The 20598-nt window shown below is 36.4% G+C and overlaps 3 protein-coding genes across 3 annotated transcripts; 2 read left to right on the top strand and 1 right to left on the bottom strand.

Annotated features, from left to right (window-relative positions):
- Nucleotides 1-300: 300 nt before the first annotated feature.
- Nucleotides 301-4263, bottom strand: LOC113754089. Its single transcript, XM_027298419.1, has 6 exons — nucleotides 3797-4263; nucleotides 2670-2837; nucleotides 2165-2426; nucleotides 1913-2079; nucleotides 1600-1749; nucleotides 301-871 (listed from the first exon to the last, which is right to left on the bottom strand). Exons 1-6 carry the CDS (start codon nucleotides 3839-3841, stop codon nucleotides 521-523), a joined length of 1143 nt encoding a protein of 380 aa, XP_027154220.1. The 5' UTR covers nucleotides 3842-4263; the 3' UTR covers nucleotides 301-520.
- A 2047-nt stretch (nucleotides 4264-6310) lies between these two features.
- Nucleotides 6311-14085, top strand: LOC113753055 (mediator of RNA polymerase II transcription subunit 25). Its single transcript, XM_027297132.1, has 15 exons — nucleotides 6311-6502; nucleotides 6978-7008; nucleotides 7649-7712; nucleotides 7883-8013; nucleotides 8979-9182; nucleotides 9278-9343; nucleotides 9524-9731; nucleotides 10517-10587; nucleotides 10692-11513; nucleotides 12068-12121; nucleotides 12367-12395; nucleotides 12590-12658; nucleotides 12790-12874; nucleotides 13170-13256; nucleotides 13375-14085. Exons 1-15 carry the CDS (start codon nucleotides 6381-6383, stop codon nucleotides 13873-13875), a joined length of 2544 nt encoding a protein of 847 aa, XP_027152933.1. The 5' UTR covers nucleotides 6311-6380; the 3' UTR covers nucleotides 13876-14085.
- Nucleotides 14086-16016: 1931 nt separating this feature from the next.
- LOC113753132 (lysine histidine transporter-like 6) lies at nucleotides 16017-19333 on the top strand. Its single transcript, XM_027297230.1, has 8 exons — nucleotides 16017-16143; nucleotides 16237-16373; nucleotides 16535-16918; nucleotides 17786-18179; nucleotides 18329-18434; nucleotides 18530-18621; nucleotides 18712-18780; nucleotides 18960-19333. The coding sequence occupies exons 1-8, from the start codon at nucleotides 16105-16107 to the stop codon at nucleotides 19056-19058; spliced, it is 1320 nt and encodes a 439-aa protein (XP_027153031.1). The 5' UTR covers nucleotides 16017-16104; the 3' UTR covers nucleotides 19059-19333.
- Nucleotides 19334-20598: the final 1265 nt, after the last annotated feature.

Here is a 20598-nt window from a genome sequence, read left to right as displayed (position 1 = left end):
TGCTGAACTAACAGAAGCAGCAATGCTGTTCTTCATCAGTTGCTGGACATGCATACATCTATTTTCTATGGATATTTGGTATAACAATTGTTCTTCCTAGGTTCACCTAATTCAGCTGTCTTGCTTCAGATCAGCTTGTAAATTGTTGGCATGTGTAAACTTACATTACAGTGCGGTAGCATCATTTATGACAGGTTCAAGCATGCATTCTTATTAAGATGCAGCACTACTACTCGTCAATGAACGCAAGAAAAAGAAAGAAAGAAAGAAAGAAATTTTAAAGCATAAAAACTACGACCTTAAATTTACATGATCGCTCCCAATCCATGTACACTTCAAAAGTTGCACGGCCACTCACTTGAGCAACAAAAAAAAAACCAAGATCAGAGCCTAAAAAGGGAAAAAAGAAGAAGATATTGGATTTCCTCGGTGCAAAATCGTTGCAATGTACTATCGTGAATTTTCTGATTTCCTACTCATTCCTCTGAAGGCAAGAAACAACTACTGTACAATTCATAAGTTATACTAGTTTGAAAGCCAGCGTTTTCTCCGACCTCTGGGGTTGATAAGGTGTAGAAGTTACAATCTTTATTGTCTCGGGCTGGGGCAACTCATGCTTAGTGAGGACTTTTTCATGCCAGACAAAATCATTTTCGTGTTCGTACTTTCTAAGTAACTCTGTCATTTCCTGGACTAACTGTTTATAAACTAAGCGCCATGCCTCTCCTTTAGGAGTACTCTTTCCGATACTGGTTAATGCATGCCGTAGTAAACCAGCGGCAGCACCAATCTTCCCATCTACCTTTACGCTTTCTGCTATGTACTTGTAACTCTTCAATTCATGTAGCATTCGGCAACTTATAATGAAATCCTGCATTAGACAAAGAAGATCATCAGAAAATTCATCAACTACCACCAGAAGGAAGAAAGTAAAAGTAATAAAAAGAAGATAAAATACATGATTCGTTAGCTAGCAAGGATCTTGTTTTTTTCTACAATTCCCAGAAAAAGAGAATGACAACAGTAAGTTCAGACTTGCAAAGTAGAAATGGCGCTCCTTTCTTCACTAGATGTCTTATTTGAAAGCCAAGAATCTTTATCCACAAAAGGTCTAGTTTTTCTCTGCAAGCTAATGGATCTCAAGGGTTCTGGTTCCACAATTCTATCTCTAACACTACTCAAAATACTATATTGTAATCTTTCAGACTATTCTGATATTCAAATCAGCAAACAAACACCAGGGTACACTAACATTATTTCGTCCAAAATTTAGACGAACTAATTATTCATTTAAGAACATCATAAAGCCAGACTTCGCTGGTCCTGAAATAAATACACCCACTTAGACTTTCATCTAGACCAGATTTCGAGACTATTATAGACCATTAGAGTGCTTCAATTTCCTGTGTGCAACCCTTTAGTGCGTTCATCTATCCAGTAGTAATTAATAGACAATACACATTAATCAGGTCATCTTTACCAGAGTTGTTATGACGAGGGAAGAAGATGGAATTCTACTCATTTCATCCAAGTATTCAGAATATTTAAAAAACATTAGATGCAGTCATGGCACAAGCCACAAGAATATATGTTGCATACCGCAAATCGTGATGAAATGTCTTTGCACTCTTTGGTAGCTGAATGTAAAAGAACTAAAGCTTCATCAAGAAAGTCTCTAACACCATAGTGCAACTTAGCCAAGAGGTTTTGAGTGTTTCCTTTCTCTTCAGCCCTCCTTGCTGCCACAGCCTAAAAATTTTCAGAAAAGATGTTCAGTAATTATCAATCGACGCATTTTTGTTCACTGACAAGAATATGAAACAACATTCATCCGTACAGTGGTGGAACTGTTCAATATAAATAAAGGGCACAAACTTAGTGTCAGTAGCTGTATGAAACCATGAAAACTAACCTGGGCCTCGGCCAAGCAAACAAGGCTCATAACTGAGGACACACTTGGTACAGATTCTGGAGGCCGTTCTGTTCTTGCGGCAAGCTGTAACGAGGGAAGAACCTCATGAGCCAAGTGTTGATAGACTCCAGCAGCTTTTCTGAAAAGAGCGGCAGATTGCACCAAGTCTGACAGAAAGTTTAAGAAATTAACACAAGCGTCTCAATTAAAATGAACTTCTGGAATAAGGAAGGACTACAAATTGATGCTAACCTGTTTGAAGTATATCAAGAGCCTTTTCTCGAAGCAATGAACCATATAGGAAAAGAACCATTCCAAGCTCAAATTGCACGTAATTGATTTGAAAATACTTGGGACTTTTAACATGAAAGATGGATGATGAAATAAGAGGACCGGTCCACCTTAACTTTAGGTCAGACATCCAACGATCAACCCAAGGATTATTACGAACTCTATTAACGTGGTACACCAGGTTCTCTAATAAAGGAAGATACTGTTCCAACTTCTGAATATCCTGTTGACAAGACAGACAGAATCACAACAATGTTCAATGTGTTACCAGTGCATTCTGGAATAAAATTTCCGACTAATTACGTGCCAGAGATAGCTTGTTGATCTACAAGTTCATAAACTACTCTATCTCGTAAAGCATTCAAGACCATTTGGTGGTTATGAACTTATGATGAGTACACATTTTGGCATTTCTACAAAATACTGTCAAATTTCTTGCGATAGAGCATATCTATAATTCTATTACCTGTTCACAGCGCAAAGTCAATCCCCCCGACATTTCTCTAGCAATAGCTTCTGTAACACAGCTGCTCTCATTTATAGACTCCTCAATTGCTCTTCGCTTGGAGCTCATTTCTTTCAGTTGCTCAAGTGTACCAGAATCACAGGCCGGAAAAACTTCTTCAAAGACAACCTAAGAACATCAATTTTGCTTTTAAATAAGCACCTAATATACCGCAAAACAGTTCAGAACTAACTTTTTGTCAAGGAAGAAAACTACTATGCGAATAACAATTGATTCAAGACCAATCAAAGCAAATGAGGTTAATGAATCTAGGCAAAGTTTTCTGCACGTTCATAGTCATTGCTAAATGATGGTATTCATTGTAGAGACTTGATCGTAGTTAGAAAAGCAAATTCAGCGCTACTTGCTTCCACAAAATCTAGAACTCCATATAATTTCCCATTCCAATACCAGATGATCGAATGCCAAAAGCAGAAGTGAAACATCTGAGTCCCCTTCCATAGCCTAAATGCCATTTCCCACACAAGCAACCATGCCATGCTTCATAAAACATGTAACAATATAAAAATTTCCTTGAAAAGGTATCAGCATTATTGATTCTTCCAACTTCCATGACCATCTCAAGATTCTCAACACGCTCATATAAAATCAAACATCATCGAGAGCTACAGAAACACAATCCTTTCAACGAATTAAACAAGCGAATTTGCCTCAAGTCAAAAATCAACATTTTGACTCATGGGGCAATTTTTTTTCCAACTTTAATCTTCCCAAGCACAATCTTGTCAATCCAAATTTACCATTTCAATGCGCAAACTATATATAAAATAAGCTAACGGGGAGAATATAAGTGCTTCATTTTTTCAAGAGAGAACACAAACGAACAGCACAAATTGATGAAAAAGAGATCATATTGCAATTACACATTGTCAAATTCTTCAGTTGCAATATGTTAGGCTAGAATCAACTGTCATGTTGGTGAAATGTGCAAATAACTGTCAGGAGCAGGACTCAGTACCAGAGGCAAATAAATCCAATGCAGCACATGAATGTACTAAATTACTGTGATTTATGAAACCTCAAAAGAAAAATTAAGAGCAATAATATGTTCAAAGAAGGGAACATACCTGCTTTGTTTTGAACTTTGACAGGCCTGGACAACTTATCATCATCTTCTTACTCTTTTTCGATGAACCCCACCAATTACATAACAAAGAAACTAAAAAGATCAAATAATTTCGAACTTTTGTGTTTTTTGGTGGGCTCGCAATACTCCAACAAAACCTTCAACAAACAAACGATGCAGTCTTTACTTTTGTCCCTTATCGAAGAAGCGGCAATTCTGATTGAATACTCTCCCAGCAACCCACCTCAAATATAAGCCCTTTTTCAAGTTTAACGCCTCCAATCCCCCTTCCTATATGAACCTGGAAAAGGGTCTTGCGGCGTTGAGTTGAAGCTTCAAGTATGAAAATTTATCGCAACTTCTGACTCAACCACCTGGAAAAATAACCATACTTTTTTAAAGATTGATTGATTATACAAAAAAGTCTCTGACTTAATAATTACTTGGAGGGAGTCGCTTTGGATTCTGCATGAGTGTTTTTCTGGGATTTTTTACTACGTGAATGTGATATTTTGGGGCCATTAAAGGAATAATTGCCATTAATAATCATTGGTCGGGTCCTTTTCTCATCAATATTCACTCAGGATAGTGGATACGGATTAGTTTCCTTCTATGCCAAGAATACTAATCCCGTTGGAAGATGTATTAAATTAATCACAACAGAGGTTGACCCGCGTAAGCTTCCCGCGGGTCCACGGTGCTCGTGTATCTTTGACTTCTTCAAGCCCAATGCCTTCGTGAAAATTAAATTATTATTATGATTAACCTTATCATAGTGGTACTAGAAAAAAGAAAAGAAAAGAAAAGAAAAGTGGTATTAGAGTATACGACAAAGAAAAAAATACTCCGTGAATCTTCATGATCCGTAACAGGGACAAGAATAGCAAAGAGTCTCGCGCTTTAGAAGCTGTACTTCTCTAGTGAATCTTCTACCTTTAATAACAGAACTTCTTAATAACCAATTTGAATTCTTAATAACCATTATTATCAGATATCAGTATAATGCAACTTCTATTGTTCATCAATATTGAAAAAATTTTATATGTGTAATTTTTACTTTTACTTTCATAACAAAACCAGGTAGAGACCCAAATTAGGATTTTTTTTTTTTTTTTTTTTTGCTTTGTTAAAGTTCGTGTATTATAACTCTACGTTTAATTTGTTCCACATAATCTCAACTTATATTATGTGCCCAAAACAAAATAAAAAGTGAACATCTAAAATCAGCATCAAGTTGATCGATCGTCGTTGACCTTTTTCTCCTTCACACGAAGGAATTTGACATTTATTTAGATGAATTAAAAGGTTTGCAATTAAACTATAAGGACTAAATTGAAACTCCCAAAATAATTTAGGGACTGTTTCATCAATATGTCCTTTTTCTTCCAGTAATATACCCACACGGGCAACACTCGTTAAGACTCCTCTGCTTTACAGTGAAAAGAATTTCTCTCCATTACCTCTCAATAAAATTAATTTTTAAAATCAACACTACTTATAATATATTTTATTACTTGTGCCAGTTATTCATAAAATTTCATATGAAATTGGCCAAATTTTACTGACTAATGATTATAAATTTTATTATAATTTTGACTCATTTTTCACCGCTTAAATGTTTCGTATAAATTAATTATCAAAATATTCTCAAAATAATATTAATTTTTAGTATGTTGATTTAAAGATTAAAAGAAAAATAATGACACAATCAAATGATTTTATAGATTTATAATAAAATTTTAGATATAAATAAGTGGAGGGATAATGAAGAGAAAATCATTGGAATGATCCACGTGTAATCAGTTGCATTCTAGATCAAGGAACACGGAAAATTTCTCTTCCTGTTCTCCTTCCAAGTCTCACCGCTTTGTTATCTTGGTCCACTCCAACTTTACACCCACTCCCCCAATTTTTTAGTACTCATCACTTTTTTTTTTTTTTGAAACAAGTACTCATCACTTTAAACTCTAGAGTTATCTATAATTACTATATTACACTGAAAATTTTATTTTTAGATCATTTTCATTCAAAAACTATATTATTTTCTCGAGTTATAGCTATCACACATTGACAAGTGTTGAAAATGTATAAAAATAATATAAATTCAAAAACCATTTTTTTCTTATTTTTCATACTGAAAATCGATATAATTCTGTATGAATAATTTTTTTTTACATACACTGAGATCAATTCAAGTATAGCTAACACATTGACAAGTGTTGAAAATTTAAGCCATTTTTTTCTTATTTTTCATACTGAAAATCGATATAATTCTGTAGAATAGAGATAAAAGTAGTAAGATGGTTTAAGACATTTTAATAAGTTTAGGGCTAAAAACAAAACAAAAATTGAAAGAAACTTTATAATTTGCGAAAATATAGAGGGCCCAAAATGAATTAGTCCTTCCGCCTTGTCATCCAAGTGACGTCAGTCTAGCGGCAGGAAATTGGCTCGTTCATCTGTATCCTTTTTCTTTTTCATTTTCTATTTACTTTCAATTCCTTGCCTATAAAGCCCCAGTCGGACTACTAACTGACATAATTCCTAAAATTTCACGCACTGAACACACAGTGCCGAGTGTTCCTATGGCGACGGTGGTGGCTACGGCAGCGGGGGAGCGACATCTGATCGTAGCAGTCGAAGGCACGGCCGCTGTTGGTCCATTTTGGCACACCGTCCTTTCTGATTACCTTGAAAAAGTTATTAGGTATTAGTACCATATCTTCCGCTTTTTTAGTTTTTCTTAATTTTTGCTCTCCTCGAAAAGCACGCAAATACACACTCATGTGCGTGCAAATAACGAAATGTAATGCTCGCTTGTACCTAATGATCATTTTTTTAATTTGTAATTCTGCTAATTGGAACTTAGGTGTAACAAAATAGTTTTAGTGTTGCAAATCTTTTGTTTTATTTCGTAATCTGTTGACTGGTACTGTATAATTGTGGAAATTGCAAAATTGAGCTGGATTCTGGTTTACAATTTTCCATGAATATGCATTGTGATTTTGGAAAGGAGTGAAAGTCGTGTTATTTCTTTCATACTATGATCAAGTGCAGTAATGTGATTTGTGATAAGCTAAATTCGAATAAATGAATGTGAACAATGTCTATCTGTTATTTATTGCAATTATTCATACTTGCTGACTCACTCAATTATGTTGTTTCTTCTGAAATTTTTCCAGGAGTTTTTGCGCGAATGACTCAACAGGCCAGGTAAGTGTGTTCACAAAATATTTGCTTTGGTCTTGTGATAGTCGTTTTTTGTATTTTTGTTTGTGCTTATTTCTCTTACAAGACTGTTGTCAGCCGTTGCCATGTAATTTGCTCTGGTTTGTCTTAACACATATGGTTTTATCTTAGTTGATGATGTGTTATTCTGATTAATTAAATTCACTACTTTATGCCTTAGAATTTGAATTCTTATCTTGCTATATGAGTTTTTGCGCTGATTTGTTTGAGTACGAGCAACATAATGCTAAAGTTGAACATATTCTTGAGAAACACAGCAGTAAATGTGACTGACCAGTGGAAGCCATGTTCTTCTTAGACCCTATCCATTAATTAGGAATAAACTGATTTTTCTTGTCATTTGTCTGGTAGAAATAGTTTTACAAACCTCACTAGGACTTCTGGTGAATATTTTAAACATCTTTTGTGCTGTCTTTAATATTCTTCAAGTAAATCTGCAAAGAACTGCAAGTACTTGCTCCTGTCCTTGTCTGAGGCTCTGCTCCCATTTGCTTTTGTACAGACCTTCATGTTTCTTGCTTTTTATCTGATAACTTGATTAAAATAGTGTTCAATACATTTTACTGGGTTGCTGAGTATTGCCATACTCTGTTCAACTTTGCAGAAGCTGTCTGCTGCCAATGTCAACCTCTCTCTGGTCACGTTTAATAGTCATGGTCCATATAGTGGTGCGTATTTCTATCCTCTTTGCCATGCTCAAGGTTTTTGTTTGCCTTTTATAGAGTTATTGACCCATTGAGTAAAGTGACTTGAGCTCATAACTCTGGTTGAATATCTTAATTCTACTCATCGAGGTTTTTTCCATCCCGTTTTCCTTATTTTACCTTTTCCTATGCAGCCTGTCTGGTGCAACGAAGTGGTTGGACAAGAGATATTGATGTATTTTTCGAGTGGCTTTCAGCAATACCCTTTGGTGGTGGCGGTTTCAATGATGCTGCAATTGCAGAAGGGCTTGCTGAAGCTTTAATGGTTTGGATTGATTTTTAGACTTTTCATATTTCTTCGATGTTTTAATTATTGGTTTATTTTCTTGAAATGAATTTTTTTTATTGCTAATCTAATATGTCTACTTCAAGAATAGCAAGATTCTTGTTACGTGAGGGCAGGTGCCTGCTTGTGCAGTGTTAACTTTCTCTTAGTTTTGTCCCTCTTCAAATTTCTGTTAACTAGGGACTTGCATGATCAAAATTTTAACTACAACTGCAATTTTGAATCTTACCAGTGGTCAAATTTCCTAATCTTTGTCAGTTTAGATGGATTTATCTGTACTTGGAAGTGATTCATAGTTAAATCTATAAGACAGACATTTCCTCTAATGCTTTTTTCTTCTTTCTGTTGTCATTTTTTATCTTTTGTTTATAATTTCATAAGATAAGGTGATCAGGGCAGTTTGTCATAGAAATTTCAGTTTGTTGTTTACAATGATGTTTGACCTTGTTTTGTTAGACAAGGTTATTGTTTGTTGGTTTTATTTTGGAGTTGATAGGATTTGATGCAGGAGCTTTACAAGGGTTACACGGTATATAAGTTACAATTCCTCAGTGTTTCTGTTCATGGATATAACTCAAAAAGTTTTGGCTATTTCAGTGCTCTGACTGATAATAAAATTCTGATTTCTCTTGTCTGCATGTTGACAGCTGTAGTTTTAAGTTGATCTTATTCAATATTGTATTTATTGGTTTTATGCTCCTAATTCTGGTACAAAAACGACTATCATGGTATATGGTGTACATTCAATAGTGTGCTGTGCTTTTCAAATGTGTAGGTATATACTTTGTCCAATCTCACCACTAACATGTTGAGATCTATGAGAACTCCCTATTATATCTACTTTCAACTGGAAAATGATATTACGATAAAAGACTATTCTGATAAGTTACATGTATTGATTCAAGAAACTAATTTTTTGAGGAAATTTTTGCGTGTTATTGCAGATGATTTCTTCTAAAAATGGAAATCAAACTCAACAAAATCTTGATAGCCATAAACACTGTATCCTTGTTGCTGCCAGTAACCCTTATCCATTGCCTACACCGGTTTATCGGCCGCAACAGAATGTTGAGCAGAGTGAGAACACAGAAATTCAATCAGACGGTCGTCTTTCTGATGCTGAGACAGTTGCAAAGTCATTTGCTCAGGTAGTGACAGAGTTGAAGCTTCCTTTTTCTTGGTCATTCTTCATTGTCCTACAGTCCGTTTTGAGCAATTACAGAAGTTATCACCGTTCTTGCAGTGCAATATCTCCTTGTCAGTTATTTGTCCAAAGCAGCTTCCCAAGCTAAAAGCAATTTATAATGCGGTAAGTGTGGGAAATATACGCAATTTGTTATTAATGAGTTTAAATATTGATAATGATGAAAATCAAGAGTATAGCTTATGTAACATATTCCCATTTACCAAAGAAGATCCGTAGTTGTTGTGTTTTATCATCTTTTTTTTTTCTGTTTTTTATTTTTATTTTTTTATTTTGTTAATACAGGGAAAGCGAAATCCTCGAGCGCCAGATCCACCTGTTGACAATGGCAAGAATCCTCATTTTCTTGTTCTCATATCAGAGAATTTTATAGAGGCTCGTGTGGCTTTAGGTCGCTCAGGAATGACAAATATATCAACACAAAGCCCTGTTAAAGTCGATGCAGCTTCTGTTGCTTCTGTTTCTGGGCCACCTTCGACATCTGTTCAGTCAGGTTTTTTTTTGCTTGGAAACACTATTTGCAGGGCCTCAATCATTTTTCACAGATCCAAATTTCTAACATGGATGAAAAGATGAGGATGAATTTGATGTTTGTGGTCATTAGTCAGGGAACAAATTCTGTTTTGCTTTAGTCAAGTAATTTCAAGTTAATCTGCTATGTCAAAGGATGAAGATCAACATTCTCTTTCTAACTACATGGCAAACACGTCTCATACTTTTTGTCTTTTAACATTGCATCTACTCCTCCCTTGTGTGCTAAGGGTCAGAAAGTTTGCTCATACAATGGCAATAATTAGGTCAATCCTGATCTCTCTAGAGGCTCGTCAATTAGTTGTATTTTGGTAATGGCAGCATGTCCGCACTTGTCTAAGTGCTCATAAATATATAGATTTTAACACATTCTATTACACTTACATTAGAGATCTCCTAGAATTCGGATTCGGGTTGAAAAAGGCAGTAGCTAATTTTTCCTATTATGCACTTATCAACATGACCATTTTTACAAGCTTCTATAGAATGTAAAAAGGATTTTAGTATTATTCTTTATTGCTAAATTGGAGATAAAAATTCGTCCAAAATGCATCAGAAGAATAGATGTCATTGCTTGCATAACTGAATGAAATAATAATGCTTAAACTTGGATAAAACATTTATTGAGACTTTATGGAGTTATATAGGCATTGCATATCTGTTGGAGGAGAATCATGAATCCAAAATATACTGTAGTCTTTCATGTCATTCTTGGTGGTTTCTAACCTCTTAATACTTTCCTTTCAGCAAATGCTGGAGCTGTCGTGAATCGGCAACCCGGTTCTGTTGGAACCATCCCACCTGCTGTTGTGAAAATTGTAAGACAGAAATCTCATTTCTTGATAGCTATGACGTGAAGAATGTCAATTTTGTAGTTTCTATGTCAATAATTATGGAACACGTCTGATATGTTACATTTTAGGAGCCAACCACTGTGACATCCATGAGCGGACCTACATTTCCACATGTTCCATCAGTTCCTCGGGCTTCCTCGCAACCTATTCCAAACTTGCAAACTTCTTCGCCTATATCTGCATCTCAGGACATGGTATCAACTAATGAAAATATTCAAGAGATGAAACCAATTGTTAGTAGTATGACACAGTCACTGCGTCCTGTGGGCGCTGCTCCAGCAAATGTGAGAATTTTGAATGATGTTGCCCAAGCACGGCAAGCTTTTGCAGGAGGAACTTCTATGGGACTTCAGTCCATGGGAGGGACACCTATTCTCTCGAACATGATATCGAGTGGGATGACATCTTCTATTCCTGCTGCTCAAACTCTAATATCATCTGGGCAATCAGGTGTTACATCAGTATCTGGGTCGGCGCCAGTAGCAGGAAATGCACAGGGTGCACAGAATCCAGCTCCTGCATCATTTCCTACTACAACCTCGAATGTATCTGGGTCTTCAAACCTTAGCATGTCTCAGCCATTGAGTAACCACCAAGGAGGTGTTAGCATGGGTCAAACTGTTCCTAGCATGAGCCAAGGGAATTTGACAGGTACGCAAATGGTACAGAGTGGCATGACCATGAATCAAAACATGATGGGTGGCATTGGGGCATCCGGTATTCCTTCTGGAACTGGAACAATGATTCCTACTCCAGGAATGTCACAGCAAGTTCAGCCAGGAATGCAGCCTCTTGGTGTTAATAACAATGCTGGAGCTAATATGCCATTGCCTCAGCAAACATCAAATACGTTGCCATCAGCACAATCAAAATACGTCAAAGTCTGGGAGGTACGTTTATGTAACAAAGAAAAAAGGATGGAATTTTATGATAATAAGCTGTTAGAGGTTGGTAGCATGTCTGACTCACCTACTTGTAAGCTTTTTCGGCTCAAATTTCTGTTTTCACAGGTGTAAAATAGAGTATAATGTTCTTCCTTTTCTGGACAATAAAAATGTGGTCAAAGCATGACAAGACTGAGATACACGGTGCATCAGCAAAGAACCAGCAACATTTTTTTGTTTTTTGGGGGAGGGGAAGGAGATTTGTAAAGTATTGGCCTCATGCTTTGTTTGCTAATTCAGTGTTGTGTGGGCCAGACTTAAGAAAGGCTAAAGGGGGTTAACATGACATAGCGGTTGAAGTTAGTGTGAATTGTTGGCTTGATTAGGTCTTGTAGTGTTTCAAATATGTATGTGGTTTACTAGTTAGTGTAGAGAACTGAGATTACTGTTTCAGATGAATATACATTTCTTTTGGCAGAATCTCTGGAACTATATATATGTAGTTAGTCTTAGCCTGACTTGAAGCATGCAATAACTGAACTTATTGCTGAATGATGCAGGGAAACTTATCTGGGCAGAGGCAAGGGCAGCCTGTTTTCATTACCAGATTAGAGGTATGGATAAACGGATTTGCTGATTCTTGGTAAAGAGTTTGATGTTTCTTCTTTCTAGTCTTTTTTATATTTGTAACCAATTTTATTATAGCAAATGACTGCTCTAGATGGACCTTTCTAAGTCATCCCCATGTGATATATAGCATTTTGTTGTAAATCATAGTTTCTCCTTGGCTTCTTTCTTAATAAATGTTGATAACTACTTGATTTGCTTTTGAACTTTTTATTTAATTCAACTGTTTCAGGGATATAGGAGTGCCTCAGCTTCTGAGACGTAAGGCTATGAAGTCCCTGATGCTAAATAAGTTTTTTTTTCTTTTGTCATTTCACGTCTTCTTATAATTGATATTGCAAGTGACTGGGTGTTTGTCAATCTGATTTTGATCTATCCCAGCTTTATTTCTTTGATAATATCTATTTGCACTAGGATGACTAGTTTTCTGTTGTGCTTGGAAATTGTTTTTTCAGGCTTGCGGCAAATTGGCCACCAACCATGCAGATAGTACGTCTTATATCACAGGACCACATGAATAACAAGTAATCATTATTTTGGCGGAGCTATAGTTTCTCCTTCAGCACTTTAGTAATAGAATAGAGTCTTTAACCTTTATCTTTTAGTACTTATGACTGATACATTTATTCTACTTCATTGTTTCCTTGTCTGTCAGGCAATATGTGGGAAAGGCAGACTTTCTAGTATTTCGGGCAATGAATCAGCATGGGTTTCTTGGGCAGCTGCAAGAAAAGAAGCTTGTAAGTACCCTGAAAGACTTAATATATACATCGAGCTAGATAGATAATATATGGGTTCCATAAATGAGATGAAGGTACTCCAACGTCTTGGAGTGCTGGCGACATGTATGGGTTATGTTGGTGCTTGACTTATTCCGCTTATTTATTTTCATTTCCTGCTGTTACTATGACTATGAAAAGCTTTTGTTTATACATATTTTTCAAATGCTTTTTGTTTTTTTACCATGTTGGATTTATGTAATTTTAATTTCCTGGCTTCCTAATGTTCTTTCTTTTTGGTTTCGGAAAATATCAGTGTGCAGTAATACAGTTACCATCACAAACACTGCTGCTCTCTGTTTCTGACAAAGCCTGTCGCTTGATTGGGATGCTTTTTCCTGGGGTAAGATGTTAGTGCTTCTATTGATTTAAGCTGTAACCGGATTAACTACAGCATAAGACTTGGAATTGCTTTTGATACTACTTTCTTCTTGTGACAATAAAATCACTCTTTGTTTCAGGACATGGTTGTGTTTAAGCCTCAGATACCGAGTCAGCAACAACAGCAGCAACTGCAACAACAGCAACATCAGCAGCTACAGGCACAGCAGCATCCTCAGTTGCAGCAACAGCAGCTGCAACAGCTACAGCAGCAACAATCACTTCCACAGCTGCAGCAGCAGCAGCAGCAGCAGCAGCACATGCCACAGTTACAGCAGCAACAGCAACCTCTGGCACAACTACAGCAGCAGCCCCTTGCTCAGATGCAACAGCAGCAACCGCTAATGCCATTGCAGCAACAACAGCAGATGCCACAGCTACAACAGCAGCAACAAATCCCACAGTTACAACAGCAGCAACAAATTCCACAGCTGCAACAACCACAACAGCAACAACAGATGGTTGGGACAGGATTGGGCCAACCTTACATGCAAGGCCCTGGCCGATCACCACTAATGTCTCAGGGGCAAGTCTCATCACAAGGACCTCCAACCATGTCTGGAGGACCCTTCATGAGTTGATTTTGGTGACATAGTTAACATTCCTGTGCAGTTGATTGGGTCTTAGAAATGCTCGTAATATTCATGATTTAAGGTAGCTTTAACTGTGTGCGCGCGAAGAGCGTGTATGGTTCCTGTATCGTTCTTCTGACGCTAGAATGCATGCTTGGTATTCTTCTCGAATAATTTGAGTAAATTTTCTCGGTTTGTAGCATAGGCAAAATTTTCTCATCTTTTTCCCGTATTATTCTGTTTGTCCCCGTTCTTAACTTTGACATGACTATTTTGAGACCCGAATGACATCCAATATCTTAGAGGCTGTATTTTTGTACGAGGTTGAGAACAAGAGGGGAGGAATTGGAATCCCTCCCTACCAGGTAAACTTTTTAACTTTTAAGGCGCTATCAGAGGTATTCTGAGGCTGTATTTCATTTTAGCTTTAACCATAGAATGCGTAACTTTATCCGCATCACCCCGTTCACCTCTCCTTCCTTAGGACCGGTAACCGAAATAAACTTGAAGAGTGATATGGTTGCTTTATGCTGGTCTTTTTTTAATCTTATTTTAATTTTGTTTTGTGCTTGTACAAATATAACAAAGAGCGTTTATTTACAGAGAGTAGACTCTGATTGATTACATAAAATATGCGTCATTTGTACTTTTTGAGGAATGAGGATCACTGACAGAAAGTTACTGGGAGTGGGGATACATCAATTGAAAGATTTTAAGTAGGCCTCCACCACCTTTAGGCTTCACGAATGTACACCCTGACGTTTTCCGGTTCCATTCATCATTTGAAACTATTGCTTTAGGCTTCACGAATGTACACCCTGACGTTTTCCGGTTCCATTCATCATTTGAAACTATTGCTTCCTAAAGCATTATATTCTGTAATCATTTTGAGATGGCTATTGGTCACCCACCAACTTATCTCCCTCTAGTGCAAATCTCGAAATACTTCACCTTAATTTTATCTTTCATATGATATAATTGTAGCCTTCAGAAGCATTTCCTAATCATGTATGTTTCCCTTTTTTTAAAAAAAAAAGAAAAAGAAAAAGAAAGGAAAGGATTCTTTAGGCTGCCTGCCACCATGACAAACGTAAAAAAGAAGATTTTCTGTCTTCAATCAATTTAAAAAGAAACAAGAACGTCTAAGATATCAACGGTGAAAAACGATCATATCTTTTTTTTTAAATATTTTCTTGTAGTAGTTATAAAACATTGCACGAGGTAGAAAATTATTGGACCAGGCAATTAGAAGTAGATGACTATCTTATTCAATTTAAGAACGTCCTTTAGTGCAAAAGCTTGTTACCACATACATGGCCACTTTAATTATTTATCAGAGTTATATTTGCATTTACCCTTTTTTTATATTTGCATTTATCAATTATCACGCATTAAACCTTGGAAATGCAAAGCTTTCATGGCAAGACGGACTATGACAAGTTTCCAATGGTCTTCACGCTCTAAGTTAATATGTTCACTCTATCTGAAAACTCTAGGCTACATTTGATAAAAGTAAAGTTTAAAAACTAAAATCTGAATCTTTTAAATTATTGAATTGTTAAACACTAATTTAATATATTTTAGTGTATATCATATTAAGTGATAAGTAAATAGTTTATCACTTTATTTTTTGGAATAAATTTTGCCTAAAAAATTCAATACCACTTAATTAATTCAAATATTTTACTTTTTATTATCAAGCATGTTTGAATATGTTAAGATCTGAATTTATTATATTTAAATGCTGAATTAAGTTAACTACGTGATTGTTTTATGTGCATAATTATCGTATGATTTAAAAATGTACGAGTACTTACAAAATGACAAATCGTATATTAAGAACGTTGCGAGAATTACAGCTGATATGGTGAACTCTTAAGCCTCTATTTTTTTGAATCTCACGCAATTCTCCTTCTCTTAGGCAGCCAAATCGACTCGTATTTTAGTGAAATTAGGTCTATTTTAGTATTTTGTGATTTTTTTTTTTGGTAATGCTATTTTACTATTTTGTGATGCTACTGACCTAAATAATTCCAGGTGTGGAAGAAAATCGTTGTCGGTCTGACTAGTAAAACCTAAGAAGCGAGTAAGCAAAGTAAAGATCACCAATGAACAATGCTGCTTTTTTTCTTGTCAGTTGTTACTACAAGACTAACTCAGTCATCATCAACCACCACAAATAAATGCTGAGGAGCACAAGAATTCCTTGTGCTCTCTTTCTTTGAAAAACTAGCAAACATGGTTTCAGCTTCTCCTCCACCTCCTCCAGCTCCAAAGGTTCATTGCATGCCATAATACATGCATTAATTTCAAGCTCTATAAATTTCTTGCACATCAAATTTGAGCTTCGTGAGTATTGTCTTCTTGCAGGAAATTCCAGATGATAGGTGGGAAGAAGATGGACCCCCAAGAGAAGCCAAATGGTGGTACTCAACCTTCCACACTGTCACAGCCATGGTTGGTGCTGGTGTCCTCGGCCTCCCTTATGCCATGGCTTACTTAGGCTGGTATGCACCCTGCTCTTAGTTTTCATGTCTCAGTTAATAGGTGCACCATATTTTTCATGGGATGCAAAACTTTGCCGAAATTTTCCATTTGCATCCCAAAAAAATTTAATGATGGTTGGTTCATGTTTTTGTTTTGTTTTCCTTCCTTTTGCATCTTTCAGGGGACCAGGGACAGTGGTGATGATATTTTCATGGTGCATCACCTTAAATACAATGTGGCAGATGATTCAGTTGCATGAATGTGTACCCGGAGTTCGATTTGATCGGTACTATGATCTTGGAAGACATGCTTTTGGACCAAAATTTGGGCCATGGATTGTGCTCCCTCAGCAGCTGATTGTTGAGGTTGGCTGTGACATTGTTTATATGGTTACCGGAGGAAATTGTCTTAAGAAATTTGTGGAGATAACTTGTACAAATTGCACCAGACTCAAGGAATCATACTGGATTTGCATCTTTGGAGCCCTCCATTTCTTCCTCTCTCAATTACCTAACTTCAATTCTGTGTCTGGTGTTTCTTTGGCAGCTGCAATCATGTCTTTGAGGTACTTGCTGATTTTATTTGCCAACTGAGGGGCCTGACCAACCACTTTATGCGTATAATGTTGATAATTTTCATCTCACCAACGAAAAGTTGTCTCAGTACTATCAGTTTGTGATTTTGTAACTTTGAACTCAAGGCAGAAATCTATGTTCTGCTAGTTAGGTAGTCTTACAATTCTATAGTTCAGCTTTTGAGAAACTTGGCATTCAATCATTGCAAGTAAGATCAATCTATTGTTGTGCAGGGTTCTGGGGTAAGTGGACCATCTACTTTACTTTTTGTTGAAAAATTCGATTGCGAATCTTTTACTCAAAAAATAGACATGTAACTTGTGGAATGGTATGGCACAGCTAATTAATTCGCTGGTTGCTCTGATTCACAGAGGAAAGGAATTTTATCTGGATAATGAGTTTACAACTTGGACACGTCTGAGAGAGAGATGCATAGAAAATTAGATTATTCATCGATAAGGAATAGAAGCTAAAGTCTAACTTAACTTGAACTTGCGAAAGTGCTTCTTGACGTAAACTTCCAAAGAAGCCATCTTTTGCAGTCGGAATAGATTAATAACTTCTCTCAGGATGGTAGTCATACTAATACAAGAGCATGCTTTGTAACTATATTGTTGAAATTCTGTCCTTTTTGGCAAGTACCATTGAAATTTATTCTTCAGGACTAGCAATATCCTAATCAGGACTCCCAAAGGTGATTTTGGCAATTGCGTCCATGTTTTGAGAAGCTGGAAATGGATATCAAAATATCTGTAACATTATGAAACTAGTTTTTGCTGAAACAGGCTATGTAGACACTTTTGCTTACGTTAGAATCATCCTATTCTATATCACCCGAAATTCTTGTACCGTGGCAGCTATTCAACTATAGCCTGGGTGGCTTGCTTGAGTCGAGGTAGGGTTCCAAATGTGAACTATGGATACAAGAAAGCCAGTGCAGCTGATTCAATGTTCCGCGTCTTCAATGCATTGGGCCAGATAACATTTGCCTATGCTGGTCATGCTGTGGTCCTTGAGATTCAGGCCACCATTCCTTCCACACCTGAGAAGCCCTCAAAAGTTCCCATGTGGAAAGGTGCCTTGGGGGCCTATTTCATCAATGGAATTTGCTATTTTCCAGTTGCTTTCATCGGATACTGGGCATTCGGCCAAGACGTTGCTGACAATGTGTTAGTTGGACTTCAGAGACCTTCATGGCTTATTGCTGCTGCTAACATGATGGTGGTTGTCCATGTCATAGGCAGCTATCAGGTATCATTGAAACTGATCACTCAAGTTCAATCAGTTTGAATTACCTTTTCTTCCATGCAGTTGATTTCATAATTAAAATACGTGTGGGCACAAGAATCTCTTGAGTATATAGCTGGAGGTACAACTAACAAGAGAAAAAAACACTGCAGGTTTACGCAATGCCAGTGTTTGATTTAATTGAGCGATCAATCGTCAAAAGATCCAGGATCCCACCTGGAATGATTCTAAGACTCATCGTCCGTTCTACCTATGTTGGTAAGAATCTCTAATGATTGTAAATAGACAGCGCTGACAATCATTTCTCTGGTCTCTATGTTGTTGTTGATTGAATGTGTTGTTCAATCTGGCAGCTTTCACTTTATTCGTTGGCGTCACTTTCCCTTTCTTTGGGGATCTTCTTGGTTTCTTTGGTGGATTTGGTTTTGCTCCCACTTCTTATTTTGTAAGTGCTACTAGTCTCCATCAAATTTATTCTTGTTTGAAGATTTTGGGTCACACAAGAATCCACTTATCTGGGGTGCTTTTTTGGCAGCTTCCAAGCATAATCTGGTTAAAACTCATGAAACCAAGAAGATTTAGCGTCTCATGGTTTATCAATTGGGTAAGCACGATTGCATAGAACGTAGTCAGCTAATTGTAGTTAACAAGGGAAAACTGAAAACATGGCTGACGACAAAATGGCCTAATCTCTGTTTGCAGCATATGATGGCAAAAGAAAGATGATGAACAAAATCTACAGATGCATCTTTCATTAACTTCTGATTATTTCATTGATTGCAGTCATGCATTTTCATCGGAATGTTTATCATGATTGCTTCAACTGTTGGTGGGCTGCGGAATATTGTTGCTGATTCCTCCACTTACAAGTTCTACACCTGAAGATGGTCTGTCATTAACCAATAGAAGCATCCAAATATTAGCCTAGCTAAAGTTTCTCCTCTTTATTTGGCACTTGGGTATCATAAGCTCGGGAACACTTCTGTAACTCTGATCATTTTACCAAAGAAAACAAGTCCCTAGTCCCTACAAATTATATGATGTGTTCCTTGGGTGAGGTGAATTTTGGCACTTCGATTCTATAAACAATGGCATTGATTCCTTCATAAACAATGAGTTACATAAAAGGGTAACACAACACCCTGTGTGGTTTGCATGAGACTACATGATCATTCTGAAGTTTCCAAAAAATTGATATGATTCCCTTGTAGTTTTGCGCAAAATAAAAATGGACGGAAAGCATTTTAGGCTGGTGACAGAGACGCACTTTTGCATTTGATGCAAGTATAATAACAACTTAATCCTTCTACATAAATATCCATGCAACTTCTTGTAATTTTTAATCTATTCACATAATCTCCCCTATAATTTGATGCAAAGTGATTAGACCCTTATTCAACATTGAGTTCTCAAATAAGGGCACTATTATGGCATTTCAACTAACAACATTATGAAATTTTGTCAAAATTAATTTTTATTTTACATAAAACTATAGGAAAGTAACGTGGATATTTAGAAATCTTAGGAGATCATGTAGTATTATGCAAAAGCACAAGGGCGACATAAATAATTTATTCAAGATAAAAATCATTATCAGTAACAACAAAGCTAGTTGTGTGGTTTCATTTCCCTAGCTATATAGGATTGATTTCAAAGAAACACCTACTTTGTTTGTGGTTCCGTCAAAATTAGTGCGCTCTTAAAAGGCAAAAATTGGAAATGATTATTCATTACCGAGCTTTACGAACTCTAAGGCAGGCCTCAGCTTCTTTAATTTGGAAAATGACCAGACTAACACTTTTTTTTTTCTGCTTTAAAATGGAAAGTTAGAAGCTTGTCTTTCACTTTAGAAAAGATGAAAGCATCTTCTTTTTTATTAGTATAGATATATTATTACCACATTAATGTCGAGGAAAAGTAGAAACAAAGGTGGTCTAGTTTAACCCATAACAAAACACAAAGGACTGACCCAATTCCGCAAAATAAATATTCTTAATTTGGACTAAAAAGTTTGTAGAAGTGAGAAAAGCAGCTCATATTAATTGTTATCTCAGAAAGGCCCGTCAGAGATCAAAAAGGCAAAACAGATGTAGATTAGGAGTTGAGGTTAACAAAGGCAAAAATTAAAATCGAGATGCTTTAGTATCCTGTTAAGTCTCCTTTATGTACAATTCCATAAAGCATTGCAAAAAACTAAAAGTCTTTGGATGGACCAAGCAGAATTTTCCAAAGCACAGAAGGCCAAAGTTGATGAGTATAGTATACCCAGTGATCCAATCATAAGCATCGTGAGTGGAATATTTTATCAACACATTAAAGAAAATGAGCACTAGTAACAAAAAATATATGTTATTCTAGACGAAGCCCACTAATGATTTGACACAACTTGGATCTTGTACTTGTACTCAACAAAATTTTCTCT

This window comes from Coffea eugenioides, chromosome 11 (assembly GCF_003713205.1).
Source record: "Coffea eugenioides isolate CCC68of chromosome 11, Ceug_1.0, whole genome shotgun sequence".
Taxonomy (NCBI): domain Eukaryota; kingdom Viridiplantae; phylum Streptophyta; class Magnoliopsida; order Gentianales; family Rubiaceae; genus Coffea; species Coffea eugenioides.
This window is presented reverse-complemented; position numbering and strand designations above follow the sequence as displayed.

What these genes read in the sequence shown, in the direction of transcription:
- LOC113753132 (XM_027297230.1), top strand. Translation starts at nt 16,105, where the DNA reads ATGGTTTCAGCTTCTCCTCCACCTCCTCCAGCTCCAAAG. An exon ending in GCTGCAATCATGTCTTTGAG is followed by an intron (nt 16,919 to 17,785) that starts GTACTTGCTGAT and finishes GTACCGTGGCAG; the next exon opens with CTATTCAACTATAGCCTGGG. An exon ending in TTGCTCCCACTTCTTATTTT is followed by an intron (nt 18,622 to 18,711) that starts GTAAGTGCTACT and finishes CTTTTTTGGCAG; the next exon opens with CTTCCAAGCATAATCTGGTT.
- LOC113753055 (XM_027297132.1), top strand. Translation starts at nt 6,381, where the DNA reads ATGGCGACGGTGGTGGCTACGGCAGCGGGGGAGCGACATCTGATCGTA. An exon ending in CGAATGACTCAACAGGCCAG is followed by an intron (nt 7,009 to 7,648) that starts GTAAGTGTGTTC and finishes TCAACTTTGCAG; the next exon opens with AAGCTGTCTGCTGCCAATGT. An exon ending in AGTGCCTCAGCTTCTGAGAC is followed by an intron (nt 12,396 to 12,589) that starts GTAAGGCTATGA and finishes TTGTTTTTTCAG; the next exon opens with GCTTGCGGCAAATTGGCCAC.
- LOC113754089 (XM_027298419.1), bottom strand. Translation starts at nt 3,841, where the DNA reads ATGATGATAAGTTGTCCAGGCCTGTCAAAGTTCAAAACAAAGCAG. An exon ending in TGACTTTGCGCTGTGAACAG is followed by an intron (nt 2,427 to 2,669) that starts GTAATAGAATTA and finishes TCTTGTCAACAG; the next exon opens with GATATTCAGAAGTTGGAACA. An exon ending in TCTTGATATACTTCAAACAG is followed by an intron (nt 2,080 to 2,164) that starts GTTAGCATCAAT and finishes ACTTTCTGTCAG; the next exon opens with ACTTGGTGCAATCTGCCGCT.